We start from the raw sequence: 18449 nt of genomic DNA, 5'->3' as shown, positions 1-18449 counted from the left end.
GATTAATATATTTGAAATATATTTAAATTAATTTGAACCTCCTCTATGGCCAGAGAAATTTCAGTAACATTACATAGCTGTATCAAGGTCTACAGCTATCCCCCATCACACTTCCCATTCAAGTTCTACTCCAGTCTTTCAGCATGTGACCCAACTGTGTCACTTCCCAGACTAGCGCTTGTGAAAGATGCTCCTTTTTCTCAGCTAGGCTTTCACCTCCACAGTGAGTGGCAAAGTCCTTGTCACTGATTGATACATTTCCTGTCTTCTTGTCAGCAACCTTTATTGACCTGTTCAGAATCAATAGATTTCAGTTATCTTCCTCTCCAACTTGACACAACTGTCTTCACTCAACAGCTTCCCTCATTCCTCCTTTAAATCATCCCACATCCTTTTCCCTACCCACACTTCCCCATGTAAGTCAAGGAGATAAGACACTTGGCCCTTCATCTATCTCAAGTTGACAAACCAAGCCTATAAACATATCCATTCAGATGAAATGTGAATTTACATGCACTTCCTCCAGCCAAGTCAAAGTATCTTTATTACCCAAGTACATACATGTCACCATATTTATACTGTTTAATTTTTTTGTTGGCATTTACAGGAAAATAAAATACAATAGAATGCATGGAAAACTATACATAACAAAGACTGATGTGAAAAAGACAACCAAATGTGCAAATAAATAATAGTGAGAACATAAGTTGTAAAGTCCTTGAAAGTGATTCTGTAGGTAATGCATCAGTTTAGGGTTGAGGCGAGTGAAGTCATCCAGGCTGGTTCATGGACCTGATGGTTGAAGGGTAATAAATGTTGCTGAACACAAGACTTTGCTACTTCCAGCCTAGTGGTAGTAGCAAGAAGAAAACATGGCCTGGAGGGTGAGGGCTTTGATGTGTATGCTGCTTACTTATGGCTTAAATGTATAATGCACTGTATTTGACACTCACAGTATCAATTTATCTGTTTGCAATTATTAAATACAATGCAAGGAAGACTTTTGCAGCCTGGAATTTATCTATTGATTCTTCAGCCATTGCCACTATCCCAAGTCTTCTATACTGATCAAAGCAAGCTAAAGGAACAGTATTATACACTTCAGCTAAGTTAAGTTTTAACAGTGACTTCTTCACACAGCCACTCTTCACACTGTAATTGGTGTTGATGGAAGAAGGTACCGGAGACATTGGAAGTGAATGACATGGACTAGTAACTGGTGTAGCAATGTATTAAATACACAACAGATCAAAATACTTGGGATTAACTACAATTTCATGTTTTACATTGCTTTCAAAATAGTTCCCACACTCATTAGTCTTTAATTTATAACTCCTCATACCTAGTGGTTTTTGCTGTCCAATTCTCACTTCATATCACTCATATATCAAGGAACTCAGCCTTTTGCTCTTTCTGCATATCAAACGTATATATGCTGACATATTTGTTAATGTGAAATCCAAAGCCATGATTTCAAGGCTGAGACAAAGCTGTGTAGACCTGCCATTTAGCAGCAAGAGCATGCTATTCAATGACAATTGGTTGAATCCATAATGGTAAATGAATTGTAAAGGTCATTGTAATGAACCGTAGATAATTCTGTAAACTTTTCCCTGGAAAGCTGTGGATTATACTGTCAAATTGTTACATCATCTTGCTGCATTAGCAGAAGTGTGTGGCTACTCCATTGCACCAAACTGGGGTGCACTGGAGGGTCAGTGTCAGTGGTTTATGTAGGGCAATAATCATAAGACATAGGAGCAGAACTAGACCACTTCGCCAATCCAGTCTGCTCTGCCATTCCATCATAGCTAACTTATTATCCCTCTCAATCCCCATTCTCCTGCCTTCTTCCTGACATCCTGACTAATCAAGAGCCTATTAGCCTGTGTTTTAGATGACTTGGCCTCCATAGCCACCTATGGAAATGGATTCCACAAATCCACTACCCTCTGGATAAAGAAATTCCTTAACTATATTCTAAGTGGAAATCCCTGTATTCTGAGGCTGAGCTCTTTGATCCTAGACTCACTCACTACAGTAAACATCCAACCCAAATCCACTATATCCTGACCTTTCAATATTCGATAGGGTTCAATGAGATCCCCCCCCCCCTCACTTTTGTAAACTCCAGTGAGTACAGGCCCAGAGCCATCAAATGCACCTCATACATTAACCCTTTCATTCGCAGAAGTACTCTTGTGAACCTGCTCTGGATCCTCTCCAAAGACAGTACATCTTTTCTTAGATGCTCTGCTCTGTGACCATATACAAGAGATCTGGAGTGTTGCTTGTATTTGTTCCAACACTTCCAGCTCAGGCAGATATTATTGCTTACTGCCTCTTCCTCAGTATTCCCCTCAGCCACCCTGCCCCTTAATTCCCTGTTAAATCATCTCCTCTCCTTCACTGAGCTCTATGCCTCTGAACCACATCCCACCCTCCAATCATACTCCCACGTGCATGCTGTATTTCAGCCTCATACTTCTTTTCTGCTCCAAGGATCCTACTGCCTATCTTTTTTTTTCCCTGATCTGTTCTTATTCCACCCCTGAACAAAGGAATATGCCCTATATCTCAAAGAATAATCTTGAAAATAATTTTGCCATCTACAAGGGTCGTAACTTCGGCAACTTTTAAGCTGGCAGAAGGTTTCAATTGGGTGTACATTGGTGTCCAAAGTTTGTAGTCAGGGAAGAATCTTTCCCATGTCTTCTGCAAAAACAGCTGATCACTTGATCCTTTAGCGAGATGTGGGCAATAGGCCCATTCATAGTTTATTCCTTGCTACTCAGTTCATGCTGATTTCAGGAAAGCAACATTACGTGTGGGTAGTAGAATGGGAATCTTGCATCATAGATTATGCCAGTGCTGATCTCCAAGCAGATTTTGACTCCATCAGTCAAGGACTGCAGAGAATCCTCAAAGACTGCCCTCGAATCCCTTTCCTTTCCATGTCTGCCCCACAATGCTATGCATGCTAAGAGGAATGCCGAGAGGGTGGTAGTGGGCAAAAACATCTATGCCCAAGCTAGAGGTGTTGGAATCAATAGAACACAGACTATCTAACTTGTATCTTGAAATGAAGTCTTGAAGACTGGCTGGAAGTAGGGAAGTGATGAGCTTTGTGATAGCCTGGACTGCATTTACCACACACTGCTAATTCTCAGTTAAGAACAGGGCAGATGCCATACCTGGCCCTGATGCAACTCATTACAATATTTCCTATAGTATATCTGAGGAAGTTCAAAAGAATCCACATGGACACACCAAATCTTTTCACAGATCCAAGTAAATATGTAGATGTGCTTTCTTTATTAATACCAGAGTGAAAAGACCTGGTGAGGTTATTGATGATACAACATCCACAGATGATGGAACGAAGTTGGAAAGTTCAGATCAGAGGTCTTGACCCAAAACATCAGCTGTCTATTTCTCTCCACATTGTTCCTTGACCTACTGAGTTCCAACAGTTTGAGGTTGCTGGTGAATGGTACCACAGAAATTAAAACTGTTGAGTTTCTTCACAACACCAATAATGAAGCTCAACCACCTCAGAACCTACAGAACTGCAGTAGAAGCAAGTCATCCTCAGCACCAAATGACAACTAGTTTTAAAAAATATTTCCATTCTCTACCAGAACCAGAGGTCCCCCGTCACCAGTCCACCACTTCTGACAGAGATGAGCATCAGCTCCTCATGAAGAGAGGAAAAAAGTTTTGTGCGTTGTATTGTACACCTGTCAGGATTTATGAAATGGAAATGCTTTATAAAAACTGTACAGTCTTGTCTTAATGTACAGATAATGAGGCTGGAGGTAGACACAAGAACATTTGCTCTGATTTACTAACATTGCACAATACACTTCAGTCGATTAAATGTTATTAAACAATTGACATGAAGTTTAAGGCTAAGTCTGAACATTGTTCACCTGGCCTGAAAACATCAAAACACTTGCATTCTTCCTTGACTTTTCTTTCTCAGCCAATCTCAGTTAGTATTAGTATCAGGAAATATTTCAACTAGTATTTTGCCTTACGGCATCCCCTCCCCCGCAATGCAGGCTGTGAAGAAAACTTTGACAAATACTAGTCTTGGTAGAGAATAGAAACTTTTTTTTTTAACTTGATTGTCATTCAGTGCTGAGGATGTCTTGCTTCCACTACAGTCCTCTGGGTTCTGAGGTGGCGCTGAGCCCATTGCCCTCATTACTGGTCCTGCTGTAGAATAGCATTCCATTCAGAGTCCCTGGAAATGATATGATTCTTGATTATTCTACAAACTTCTTTTGTTATGAAATAACTTGATATATGGCAAGAATTATTAGGATCTGTAATATATAAAATGACATGGTGTTAATAACAGGCCACCTACAGGTAAAAGCACACCATCTCTCCAAGACAGTATATGACTCAAGTTTAATAAAAGAAAATGTCAGAAGTAGGCTGCTAAATCCAAAGGGAAACATTTTAAGCTCTATATACATAATTCCAGTGGGAATTAAACAAAATTAGTGGCAGAAATATTCTGAGGAGGACGAGTGGTGGTATTTACATTGACAAAAGCTAACCAAGAATCAGAAAAAAATCACTGCAATTTCACCAATATTTACAAATGGAATGTAGAAATTATTAAATTCAGCTTGGTGTCAAAAACATATTTATGTTATTATGACAATAATAAAAAACAAACACAAGAAAATATATATTTTCCATACAAATATTGGAAAACTTTATAAGACTTCTTGGGGCTCTATTACCTTATAAGATTCCCATGAGAAGCTGATTAGAAATGGAAGCTTTTTACACTTCAAAGTTTTCTTGTGTCCCAATGTATAATGTACAATCAAGGCCATTTCAAAATTACTTCTAATATAATCATTTATGTATTCTATTACTTTTCACTAAAGACGTCCAAATTTCAGTATCTACTGATTTTCACTTCACTATCAGTAGTGAAAAGCACACATCATGCTGAATTGTACACTCTACAATGATATTTTAGATACACATATATAAACAATACTGCAGAATAGCTTTCTGCCACTGTAGCAACCCAGAGACCCGGACTAATCACTTGAAAGTTCAAATCCTATCAGTAATAAGTAATTAATAAATAAAACCATCAATGCATCATAAAATATACATGGCTTTAGGCAAGAAAGTGGGTTTGGGGTTTATGTAACACTAGGTACAAGAAATTATCTAGTTGACTCACTCTTAACTATTCTTTATGCTGAGTTGTATCAAAAACAGATTTAACGATTTAACGGATGGATTTTGACATTTCAAGATTTTTACCATTACTTTCTCAAAGACAATTAGAAATTGAGGCTAAACATACAGTGTGAATTGAAAACAACCTGGAATACCTTACCAGTGCACCTGCCACATCATATTGCAGAACAACAATCCTAAATTTGGAAGCTCAGCTATGTTTTAGTACAGAAATGGACAAACTACTTCCATTGACTTTGATGCTACTGTCTACTAGCAATCATTCTATAACCTTATCTGTGTGGAGAGGGGAAGGGAGGGTTGTAGTTAAGGCCAATTTCCCCCCAACTTTATGACCCTTTACCTTGAATTGTTAAATTACAATTTAAACTTCCCGAGTCTAATTGTCTGTGCCTATGAGAATACTCATGCATCATCTGCCTTTTCGAAGTTATGAGTGGCAATGTCAACAAAGTACTTCCATTGTAACAAACTTATACAACTTTTACGTAATGTCTTTATAGTTACACTTATATTTTAGTTACATAGAATCCAATTACTTATAGTTCTTGAAAAGCTTTATATTTCGGATACAAGCCATGGGTGGTTAATCAAATCCACCAACATTCTCTGCTTATGTGATTGGTATGTTTAAGCACATAAATACAGATTTATTTGCTATTGAATATTACAATTTGAAGTAGGAGCTCTTGCATCAGGCTAAGTAATAATTTACAAGGGGGTATGATGTAATAGTAAAAATTTCAATTACTTCCATATTCCCTCTGTCTTTAAGTGTATGCCATGTGTAAATTATTTCTGGAATGCTGCAATCAACAGAGCAAAAATATACAGGTTGAGTACCCCTTAACCAAAATGCTAAGAATGGAAAGTGTTTGGATTTTGGAATATATAATGAGATAGCTTAGGATCAGCATCATTTCTGATGCTGAATTTATGTTCTACAGTCTTTTGCCTTACACTGGTTCATCACACAAGTAAAAATTACCCCAGTAAAAATTATTACATACCATTAATATAACGTGCGCAGGGCAACAAAAGCAGCACAGTAGCATCGAGAGAATTCCTGAATCAGCTGTTGAACAGCAACAAACAATGGCAGGCTTTCACTCTCCACCTAGGATGCCGTGTTTTGATTGAATTGATTTGAGTTTATTGCTTACATTCTTCACATACATGAGCAATAAAAATCTTTACGTTACGTCTCTGTCTAAATGTGCAATCATAGTAATTTATAATAAATAGAAAGGTCAATGTAACACAGAAATACACTCAAATCAGAGTGAGTTAATAGTCTGATGGCCTGGTGGAAGAAGCTGTCCTGGAGTCTGTTGGTCCTGGCTTTTATGCTGCAGTACCGTTTCCCAGATGGTAGCAGCTGGAACAGCTTGTGGTTGAGATGACTCGGGTCTCCAATGATCCTTCAGGCCCTTTTTACACACCTGTCCTTGTAAATGTCCTGAATCATGGAAAGTTCTCATCTACAGATGCACTGGGCTGTCCACACCACTCTCTGCAGAATCCTGCGATTAAGGGAGGTACAGTTGCCATACCAGGCAGTGATACAGCCAGTCAGGATGCTCTCAATTGTGTCCCTGTCGGAAGTCCTTAAGGCTTGGGGGCCCATACTAAACTTCCTCAGCCGTCTGTGGTAAAAGAGGTGCTTTTGTACCTTTTTCACTATACAGCTGGTGTGTAGAGACCATGCGAGGTCCTCGGTGATGTGGATGCCAAGCAACTTAAAGCCGTTTACCCTCTCAACCCCGGATCCATTGATGTCAAAAGGGGTTAGCCTGTCTCCATTCCTCCTGTAATCTACAAACAGCTCCTTTGTTTTTGTGACGTTGAGGGAGAGGTGGTTTACTTGACACCACTACGTCAGAGAGATGACTTCTTCGCTGTAGGCCACCTGGTTATTGTTTGAGATTAAGCAAATCAATGCAGTGTGGTCAGCAAATTTAATAATCAGATTAGAGCTGCGGGTGTTGACGGAATCATAGGTGTACAAGGAGTAAAGAAGGGGACAGTGCACAGCTCTGATGGGCTCCTGTGTTGAGAGTCAGAGGGGTGAGGGAGTCCACTTTTACCATCTGCTGGCTATCTGACAGGAAAGTCCAGGATCCAGCTACACAAGGTAGGGTCAAGGCCGAGGTCTCTGAGCTTCCTGTGGAGCCTGGATGGAATTATGGTGTTCAATGCTGAGCTGTAGTCCAAGAACAGCATTCTCACATAAGCAATCTTCTTCTCCAGATGTGCAATAACGGTATGTAGAGCAGTGGCTATTGTGTCATCTGTCGATCTGTTGTGGCAGTAGGCAAATTGTAGGGGGTCCAGATTAAATGGTTACAGTACACTGTATTCCCATTTTACTTTTTTTAAGGTTTTTTTGTTAAGTATAAAAACAATCAGCATACCAATAAGTGGCATATGTTCACTGACATACGATACATGATCGAGATCTTGATTTTTTTGCTGTGTGCAACTATTCTATTTTTCATTAACTTTGTTCATTACATATGTGAGATTGCTTCTCAGAACTGTTGGTGGTGCACTGAGACCTGCACATCCCCTGGGAACCTTCGCAGGTTCTTGTGGAATTCTCCATTTGTGACGTCATGTCAGCGCTCAAAAAAATTCAGATTTTGAAGGTTGTAAGATTTTGGAATTTCGGATAAGGGGTGCCCAACCTGTATTTACTTTCTTAGTCAATGTGTACAATTCACAAAATTAAACAATTGGCAACTGGAATGAACTCATCTATGCTTTCCACCAATGAAAATAAATGCTGGAATAATCCTATAGAGTTTATACTATGGATAAAAAGAAACCAAAGCTAACTTCACCAAAATCACCAATAAGAGAAAATCTGCAAATCCAAGCAACACACGTAAAATGCTGGAGGAACGCAGCAGGCCAGGCAGCATCTATGGAAAAAAAGTACAGGGAAATCCTTCGGCAGAACCATTTTATGTGTGTTACTTTAACAAAATGTTAGTTTTCCACTTGTTGGTATCAGACTCCTTGTATCATTTTGTCATGCAAGATTTTACAGGCTGGAACATACTTGCAAAATAAGTTGGCATTTTGGCAGAGCAAGTAAATCACAGAATTATGCATTCTAAATATGACACAGCATTTGTGGATATATTAGAAACCAGTTAAACAAGGATTTTATCACTTTATTCTGCACTCTTATATTTTAACTCGTATGATCTCAATGCATTGTTGTAATGGTGATTATATGAACAGTATGGAAGACAAGTTTTTCCACTGTACCTCAGTACATGTGACAATAAACCATCTTACTAATTTTACCTACAAGTGGTATAATACTCTGCTCCTACACAAAAAAATTTATCCATACAAGCAGTTTTCAACAGAAAATTCTTTCTTGCTTTCAAATGAAATAGTAAATATAAGAATGAGCTCAAATTAGTACTTTTTTCCCCCAAATTCAGTGAGAATCTAGATAGAACTGATACATCTGAATAAGAGGTGCTTGAACAATATCTGGAATTTTCCTCTAGAATACATTTAGAGTATGTCCTTGGTTTTCCATTAATCAGAACAGATAGTTCTCCCCCCTCTAAAGCTGTAAATGTTATCAACTATTTACACAGTTTAATTAAAGCATATACAGAGCCGAAAGTAGTCTCGATGAAATAAATATCAAAAGCAATTTCAGGGATAATAACCATCACATAAAAATTAAAATAGTTGAAGAGAGTTCTCAGATACATACTTTAAATGCATTATTCATTGGATACTGTCTTGGCTAGTAATTTTACAGACCTCATCTAAAATCTGCCATGTTCATTCTTGGCCTGTACAGGGATCCAAAAGCAAATAATGTCACCCATCTCATTTTACTACTGCCAAATGGAAAAGTGATTGAAGATACAAAACAAAATTCTATAGTTTCTACATTCTTCATCCAACATACACACAAACTTTTGATATAAATGCAAGAATTTCATTCAGCGTAGCACATCCATTCCACAGATTTAAATCCAATATGATGGTATTTCAGAAGCAAAATATTGCAGATGGTGGAAATATTAGCATTCCTTCTACTGACAATTTTTATAAGTAAAATTGATTTTCATCCACAAATTTTTGAGCTTTTACAACTGGCACCAAAAATCATTTAGAAGTACAGCAGGCAATACTTCCACATTGATAATTAGCACATTCTAGATTCAAACAAGAATAATGTAAAAATGTGGTACGCACACTTTCACCTTGAGAACACCATCCATCATACTTAATAGGGTGTGATGTGGCCTATCTACACAACGCAATGCAGCAACTCAGCAAGATTTCTTCAGCAGTTTATCCCAAACCAATGAATGCTGCATACTAGAAAGAGAAGGGCAAGAAGGGGTCCAGAAACATCATCCCTTCAAAATTCCATCTAAATCACGTACTATTCAGACTTGGAAATACAGTATATTGCCCACTGGTCAGCAATTGCAGCTCAAAATGCTGGAACTCCATACCCAATAATACTGTGGAAGTACATTTAATGCACTATGATTCAGTGCAGATCACCACCACCCTGAGGATAACTAAGGATGCACAAAGCAATATGCTGATCTTTTCAATGATTACCACATCTCATAGAAATGTTTAAAAAAAAACTAGGTTATCAGATGCTTAATTATTTTACTTTGCTATCACCCGTCAGTGACAGACAAAATGCCACCTTCATTGTTGACCAATTTCAGTGACAAATTGATGGATAGAGAACACCATTGTACTTCGTTGAGTCCACTTTTTTCTTTAAAGTTGCATTAAATAATAATAGAATTTGTATTTACAATACCCACTTCCATCTCTAACTTTTCAAAATTACTATTTGAGATTGCTTCAAAGTTGTGTCCTAAAATTAAAAATATGCTATTTTGAATTATGCCCATACATTGCTCTTACGAGAATATTAGCCATTGCCAGTGGAGCACCAAAATGAAAAGTGCATTATCTTTGGAGACCAGCTATAACTCTTCTAATTCAAGCACAAGTAGAATTCAGTGACCATGCAATGTTTAATTTGTTCAGGTTTTCAAGCAAGGGGACTGTTAAAAAGGAAATATTCTATTATTCAAGACAATCTGAATTTCTTTTAAATACATCTGCTGCAATTCTCACACTTCCATTCTTTCTACCCAAATTCCCAGTTCATTCACAGGAAAAGACGCAGAAATTTTAAGATTAACTGTGACAAGAATTCATATTTTTGACACGAATATATCAAATAGAGTAAGAATAGGTTATGCAGTCTTTTGAGCTTACTCTGTCATTCAACATAATTTGATCAATCATGATCACAACCTTCTTTAGCTTCCCAACACAATCACCATACACTTTGATTCAATAATCAGAAACCCGTCAATCACTTCCGAATAACTGACCTTCCTCAGGCCTCTAGGTCCTAAATGTCCTACTCATTTTCAATTATATCCACTATTGACAGAGCTCAGTAAGAGGAAATATCCTCTCTGCAGGTTTGTGCATTTTCTCACGTGAAGACATTAGTTGTTTAAATACTCTGGCACTTGCTTATTGAAAATCATTGTCTGAATGTAAAGTACCCCTGTGTTCTCAATCAGTTTATCTATACTTCTTATAATCTTGTTAATGTTTTTTGCTAGTCTGCTCGTATTCTATCTTCATGATTTTTGTTACTAAATTCTAAATTTATTATTTAAATTTATTTCTGAAAACTTCATAAGCCTCTCTGATGCTTTCTTTAATTTCTCTTGTTAACGGGTAAGGGTTGGGGTTGGGGTTGGGGTGAGATTATGTGGGCAGTGGGCGAATCAGCCTTCATTGACCAGGTACAACACTTGCCTTTGTTGAATTTTGCCCCTCCTGACATAGGACATCGGGTTTGTGGGGGTTTAGCAAGGGTTAATCAGGGTGTGCTTAGGGTTTGTGGGGCTGAAGCCAGGGTTAATCAGGAAGTGCCTAGGGTTTGTGGGGGTGTGTGTCCCTTTTGGACTTCAGCATTAGGTTTGAGTGTTGGGCTGGTGGATGTATATATTTGGCTGGGAGAGGTTAGGCTGCAGAGTTTTGATTATGAGCTGCTATGGCGACTAGGCTTGTATGGGGAAGCCAGGTTAACCTGGCCCATGCCTTTCATTATCGTGGTCCAACACCACTTGGTTCAACGAACCGGGTGTGCACTGGGACACATTATCAGTAATGCACCCTCAGTTCGTCAGGTGTTTCGGGCCTTTAATCATAAGACACCCTCCCCGAGGTGGCCCCGCCAAAGTTGATCAGACTTGGCTTGTGTATTTCCCACGGACCAGATAATGAGAGGCATGTAATTCTGAGGGTAATGATATTTTTAAACATCATTACCTGGCATCCGTATGCCTTGGATTGCAAGGGATTAATTGACAGTGATTACTGGGCATTCAGAATAACTGCACCTGAGTTTGGTACTGACTTGTTTTCTGAGCCCCATCTTGGGTTTAATTCACTGGTTCTCTCTCGCCTTGTGTGTATCTGGGCTTTCTTATTGGCACTTCGTGGGCCGGGAGAATGAAGAGCATGTCACTGTAAGGTTAGGTTGAGATTATGTGGGCAGTGGGCAAATCAGCCCTCTTGTGCTTTTTGATCTCGTCACTTGAGATTCAGTTTCACGCGAGCCTGCCACTTTGATCTGGCCCACGCCTTCATTGACCAGGTCCAAAACTTGCCTTTGTTGAATTTTGCCCCTCTTGACAAAGGACATCGGGTTTGTGGGGGTTTAGCAAGGGTTAATCAGGGTGTGCTTAGGGTTTGTGGGGCTGAAGCCAGGGTTAATCGGGTTAGGGTTAATGCCAAAAGGAGCTCTTTTGCAATTTATGCAGTGCTTGTAAAAGTTAACCAATGTCCCATCAACAGGTGTAGTTTGCAATATTTTCCTAATCAATCACTGCCAACTCTTCTCTCTGACCTTCACAATTTTCTTTAGAGTTGAGATCCAAGTCCTCAATCAAATTATATCACTTTTGGATGCAATGTAAAATTCTGTCCTATTTTGGTTATCCAACCGAAGACCCATGCACAAAACAATCCAAAATATCCTTCTAAATTGGTTCCTCAATATATTGATCCAGAAAAGCCATCTTGTAGATAGTTCAAAAATGCATCTTCACATTAATAACCTACAAGCTGCAGCAGTCAGAAAGGAGTCCCTGTGGAATTTGCATATTCTCACCGCGACTGCATGGCTTCCCATTGATGCATCTGTGTCCTCCCACTTCCCAGGTTGTTTGCTTAATTAACTGCAGTATATTGCCCATGGTGTGTGGATTGGTGATAGAATCCAAGGGGAGTTTATGGGAATGGGATGAGAATGTAAAGGTTTTACTGGTTTGTGTGGACACAGCATGGGTGTCTTTCAATGCTATATGACTCTGAAACACCACTGACTTACTCATCTTGTACTAATGTCACACGGTGGAATCAAAGGTTATTCTCCCATAGACCCTTCTCACTAAACACACTTAAGTACCAAACTCACACACTGAAGGTCACGGTGTATGAAAAACAGTGTGGTTTCTGAGCCTCTCATTATAAACTCCCAAACAACATAAGTTAGCTGACTTCACACAATCTTAATTCGTAACAGGCTCTTCAGTTATAAAATTGGATCTTTCTGAATAGTTGTTATCAAATTAAATTGCCAGTTAAGAGATTCAAATCTAAGTTCATCACTACTGAATCACTAGATTTCACTACAAAACCTAAAACAAACAAAATCAAAAGTGCTTCGACTTGTTTGTACAATGTTTGACAGTGTGAAATTAATCTTGCACCACAGTTTTTGAGGATTATGGAGTCTGTACAACGAAATTCAGAATAATTAAAGCAATCAAGAGGACAAAGGCAGGAAAATTAAGTGGCTGAATGATACTACTGCCTTCAGGGATCAAGTAACTTACTTCAACTATTTCTTACTTCAACAGATGTGATCTTGATATTGGTCTTCAGGATTAAATATAAATTTTTGCCTGTGTAGAACTTTATTAAAAAGCCAGCTAAGCTTCTAATAGCAATCACAAAGTAGTTAACAACAATCACTTAATGAACAATACCTTGTAGATTCCCATCATCTTCCTAGAGAAGTGAAGTTTTCTCGAGGTGGTGGTTTTTGAAGGAGGTAGGGACGGGTAGAGTGTGGGCTGTATCGGTGGAAGACATCATTATGCATCAACAACTTGCATTTGTATATTACCTTTAATGTAGAAAATCTTCCTGTACTTCACAAAGATAGCACAATGAAAAGCATATTTTAAATATTGAAAATAAGAGCTTCAGCAAAAGACAGTGAGATTTGGATGGAGAAATGCAATGTTACAAATGTGGAAACTGAAATCACTTTTGATGGTGTGACTAAATTACAGAATGGAGGAAATACATTACAGGAAAATAGTGTAACTGATTACGTCAAAGTTTGCTCAAAATTCAAGAACATGATTAAATAATGCAGCATTAATGTACAGACCTTGATTATGACCACTTAGACGCTGTTAAGGAACAAAAACCTCATTTTAAATATTTAAAACTGTGGTTGAGTTCAGCAAGATTTGACAAGTCTTATGTTAAGGACTTGAAAGCAGAAAGATATTGCAGAGTGATACATTCCAAAAACAGTAGGATGGAAATAATAATAAGTTAGTTCAGGTATTCTACAAATAAAGCAAGCATCAGACAAATAAGAAAGAATGAAACAAGAGAAAGAACCTCCCTTAAATGATAAAGGAGAATAGAATCGTTATTTCATGAACTACTCTGTTGAAATACATACCAAAAGAATTATCCATTTTACAATTGATGATAGTAGTTTTCAACCAGGAAGATTGAGTATGTTTTTATAGGGGAAAATGTGGATAACTGACTTTTGAAAGAGGATGACTCAAAACCTGAACATGGAACATTTCTAATGCAATTCTCATGCGGGTTAATAAGGGATGCAAAATCGTCTGAACTGAAAGTGACCTCCAAACTCACTTTCAATGACTCTTTAAAGCACATGTTCTCAGCATTTCTTTTATTTGCACATTTCGTTTTCTTTTGCACATTGGCTGTTTGTCCTTATTTATATATGGTTGTTCATAGATCCTATTGTATTTCTTTATTGTTCCTGTAAATGCCTGCAAGAAAATGAACTTAAGGTACTATATAGTAATGTATAGACAATTTACCTTGAACTCAAAATAGTCAGCAATTATCAGGGACGGAGTCAAAGGCACAACCATTCCACAGTCATCAATTACCAACTAAATGAACTAGTCCGCATTTTAGGCTTGGAAAATGTCAGGATGAGTATAGGATTGAGATTACGGGTGTGAATATTATTTTTGCATTAGCAGGGCAGAAAAGATAAAATGGTAATAAGTTTTATTCACTTATTGGAATGCAGCTTCATGTTGCAATAAGTAGGCTCTTAATATAAAGACTTCCTCTTCCATCATTTACAGAGCTCATGGAGGAAGAAGGGGAAACATCCTACCTGAACTTACAGCAGACTCTAGCTAATAGAGTAAACAAAACCTCAGACACCAGTGGTTTTCTTTAATCATTAGGTACAGCTTTCTTTCAGTATGCATACATTCTACTCCTAATAATTCAAAGTCACATTTGCACTGAGGAAATGAATTACCCATGAATTTGAATTAAGCATAAATAATACATCATACTGAGAATTGAGCTAAAAAATTTGAAATTCCAGATAATTTAAGCAACCGAGTTAAGAGGAGCAGATTGTATAAACTATATTCTTTAGTTTGGGGAAATGAAAACAATCAATCTTTCTGTAGGTATCATTCAGGGTAACTTCTGAAATGTTTTACAGACCGTGATTAAGTGATGCTTACAACACAAATGATCAATTCCTGTTTTAATACTGTAAAAGATGTGTACCAAATCCAGGAAGTTTCATTAACTCTTACTTGGACCTTTATTCACCGCTGTTGAAGAGCAGATTTTAAAATCTTGGTTACCGCCAATTATGAACTAAGAAGAAAGCAAGGATCAAAATTAGCCTCCTTTTAATCATTTTACCACAACAAAGTGGTTCAGTCTCAAATGTGGTGCTAACTTTCTGCCTCTTTTGGAAACGAATACCTTAGACTAATAAGTGCTACAGCTTCTCTGTCCAAATGAAAATACATATCCTGGAAAAAGAACACCTTTTTACAATACTGGAAAATACACTATAAGATTTAATTCTGTCCAAAGTAAACCAAGACTTACAGTTAGCTAGGTCTTCTCATTTGAAAGCGATACCAATATCTTTGAAAAAAAATCAATGCCAAGACTCCTTTATGGGTAAAGAAAATTTGCAAGGTGCAGAAATTTTTACAAGCACACTTATAATGGTAAGAGTCCAACAATCAAACCTTAGATATCAGCAATCATATGCTACATCAGAATTGGAACAAACCCTCTGTTTAATATGGAGGCAGCCTTCTGCAAGGATTTTCCCTGCAAAAATTGAAATATCTTCATTTTAATTTGATAGGAAGAACCACATGTCGGCAACTCCACAAAAGAGATACCATTTCTTTAAAAACTGAGGCTATTCCACTCTTGCCAGGGATTCAATGGCTTTAGGTAGTGCAGAAGAAAAATATCCTGTACTACTTACATACATCTAGTGCTGTTAAGCTTTCTTTGAACATCAGTCATAAAATTAATTGTACAGCATTCACACTGTACTGATTGCCAACTACACCATAGTAAATTTGTACATTCATTGTACTCTGCTGTGAAAGATGTATTCCCTCAGTAGTCCACATCTTTCTTACATGATTTAATCTCAAATCATTCAAGTCTTACTGATTAGGATCCTTTCTTTTCTTTGAAGATTAGTTGCACTTGTCCTGCTAGCACTACGACAAAACAGTAGAGTTCTCTTCCAGTTCTCTTGCAGTCCTCATTGAAGTACCATATTTCCAAACATGGTAGAATTCATAGAACGTAAAATAGGAAGAGGGTGAGCTTCTGTATTAAAAACCCAATAGTCCAAGGGTAAGAGGTCATCACTAGAAAACAGGAGGTACAGGTACCTGAAATTAAAGAAAAACATGTTTACATTAATTGCAGCATAAAATGTGGATTAATTTTTTAACTTATGAGACATCTCTGCTCCATCATAGAGGTGATTACTTAACTGGGAGCACAGATGAACCAATGTCTGTTTGGCTCAGTCCTGTAAGTTCTGGTAAACTAGCAATTTCAAGTGTGCAAGTGTGAACAAAAATTATTCCTAAAAACAATCATTGAACAAAATACTGCACAAGAATTTAAATGCTTGAAAATTGTGTATTTGCCTTTGTTCAAATAACTTCTAATCATGTTTTTTTTACAAAGCAATGATACTAAGATCATTTTGTCTCTGGGAAACAATTTTTTAATTAAAACATGGGATATCTATGAGTGAAAACATGAAATATTAAGGGAATTCATTAAATTGCTTTCTTGTCTACATCAAAACTGGGGTACAAGGAGACACTATTGGAGCTGTGGGAGGAAGAACTTGGTTAGAGTCGAGAGCTGAGAACTGCAAAGGATATGGCCGAGTTCACAGTCATTCTCAGCATTTGTAGCATAAGCATCACCATATGCACCTTCTACTCTCCTGCACTTTCAGCATGCTAAAGTGACTGGTAACTAACTAATAGACACATTCAGCTAAGAGGTCATTCAGCACATTGCTTCATTATTCAATGAATTCATATTTTACTCTCGTGCCACTTTATTGAATTTAATACACCTACTATCTCAAAATCTATTAATTCCAGTCTTGAATCTACTCATTGATAGAGCCCTACGCCCTTCTTGGTTAATGAATTCCAACACTTCACTAACCTTTGAAGCAAATAAGGCATGACAGCCTCATTAGGAGTTTGAGGAGACATGGTATGTCACCAAAGACTTGCAAGTTTCTACACATATACTGTGCCCTTTTCTCACTGTTACCATCAGGTAGGAGGTACAGAAGCCTGAAGGCACAAACTCAGTGATTCAGGAACAGCTTTTTCCCATCTGCCATCCAATGCCTAAATGGATATTGAAGCTTTGGACACTACCTTATTTTTTAAGAAATATACAGTATCTCCGTTTTTGCACGTTTAAAAAAATTTATTCGACATACATAATTGATTTACTTGTTTATTATTGTTTTATTTTATGATTATTATTTTCTCTCTGCTAGATTATGTATTCCATTGAACTGCTGTTGCTAAATTAACAAATTTCATGTCACATGCCTGTGATAATAACCCTGATTCTGATTCTGAGAGCATTTTAACTGGTTGTGCTACTGTGTGGTATTGGGTGGAGCACTGCACAGGATTGGAAAAAGCTGCAGAAAGTTGTAAACATAGCCAGCTCCATCATGGGAACTGGCTTTCCCACCAGAGGACACCTTCAAAAAGCGATACCTCAAAAAGGCAGCAACCATTATTAAGGACCCCCATCACCAGAACATGTTCTCTTCTCATTGCTACCATCAAGGAGGAGGTACAGGAGCCTGAAGACACACACTCAACGTTTCAGGAATAGCTTGTTTCCCTCCACCATCAAATTTCTGAATGGACAAAGAACCCATGAACACTACCTCACTATTTTTTTTATACTACTTAATTTACTTTTTAATATATATTTCTTAATGTAATTTAGTTTCTTTTATTATTTATTGCAATGTACTGCTGCCAGAAAACAAAGTTCATGACAAATGCCAATGATATTAAACCTGATTCTGAACCAATTCCTTCTCATCTCGAATAGCTGATCTTGCATTTTGAGATCATTGTCTCTAGTTCTAGACACCCAGTCAGGGGAAAAATAAACTATACATCTGCCATTTCAAGAGTTTTATCCATTTTGTATGTTTTAATCAGATCAACTACCATTCTTCAAAAGTCTGGAAATACATGCCTAGCTTGCTTAATACAGCAGCCCGAAGACCACACTCTTCCCTTTGTCATAGGATTCTGACCCATGAACACTTCTTTATATTTTTGCACTATATATTTATTTTACAACTTACCTTGCAATTTTGTGTCTTTGCACAGCACTGCTACCGTAAAACAACAAATTTCATATCATAAGACAGTGATAACAAACCTGACTAATCCCAGCACCCTAGGAATCCATCAGGTGAAACTTCAACACACGCTCTCAAACATGAATTTATCCTTCAGAAGGGT

At 37.7% G+C, this 18449-nt stretch overlaps 1 protein-coding gene across 2 annotated transcripts in view; it reads right to left on the bottom strand.

Annotated features, from left to right (window-relative positions):
- Positions 1–521: 521 nt before the first annotated feature.
- Positions 522–18449, bottom strand: part of man1a2 (mannosidase, alpha, class 1A, member 2) — a 157410-nt gene continuing 139482 nt past the window's right edge. For both annotated transcript variants that reach the window (XM_059968368.1, XM_059968369.1), the window contains one exon: positions 522–16304. In XM_059968368.1, the coding sequence (XP_059824351.1) occupies positions 16172–16304 (133 nt within the window). In that variant the 3' untranslated portion in view covers positions 522–16171. The remainder of the gene's footprint in view (positions 16305–18449) is intronic.

This window comes from Hypanus sabinus, chromosome 4 (genome assembly GCF_030144855.1).
Source record: "Hypanus sabinus isolate sHypSab1 chromosome 4, sHypSab1.hap1, whole genome shotgun sequence".
In the NCBI taxonomy this organism is placed as follows: Eukaryota; Metazoa; Chordata; class Chondrichthyes; order Myliobatiformes; family Dasyatidae; genus Hypanus; species Hypanus sabinus.
This window is presented reverse-complemented; position numbering and strand designations above follow the sequence as displayed.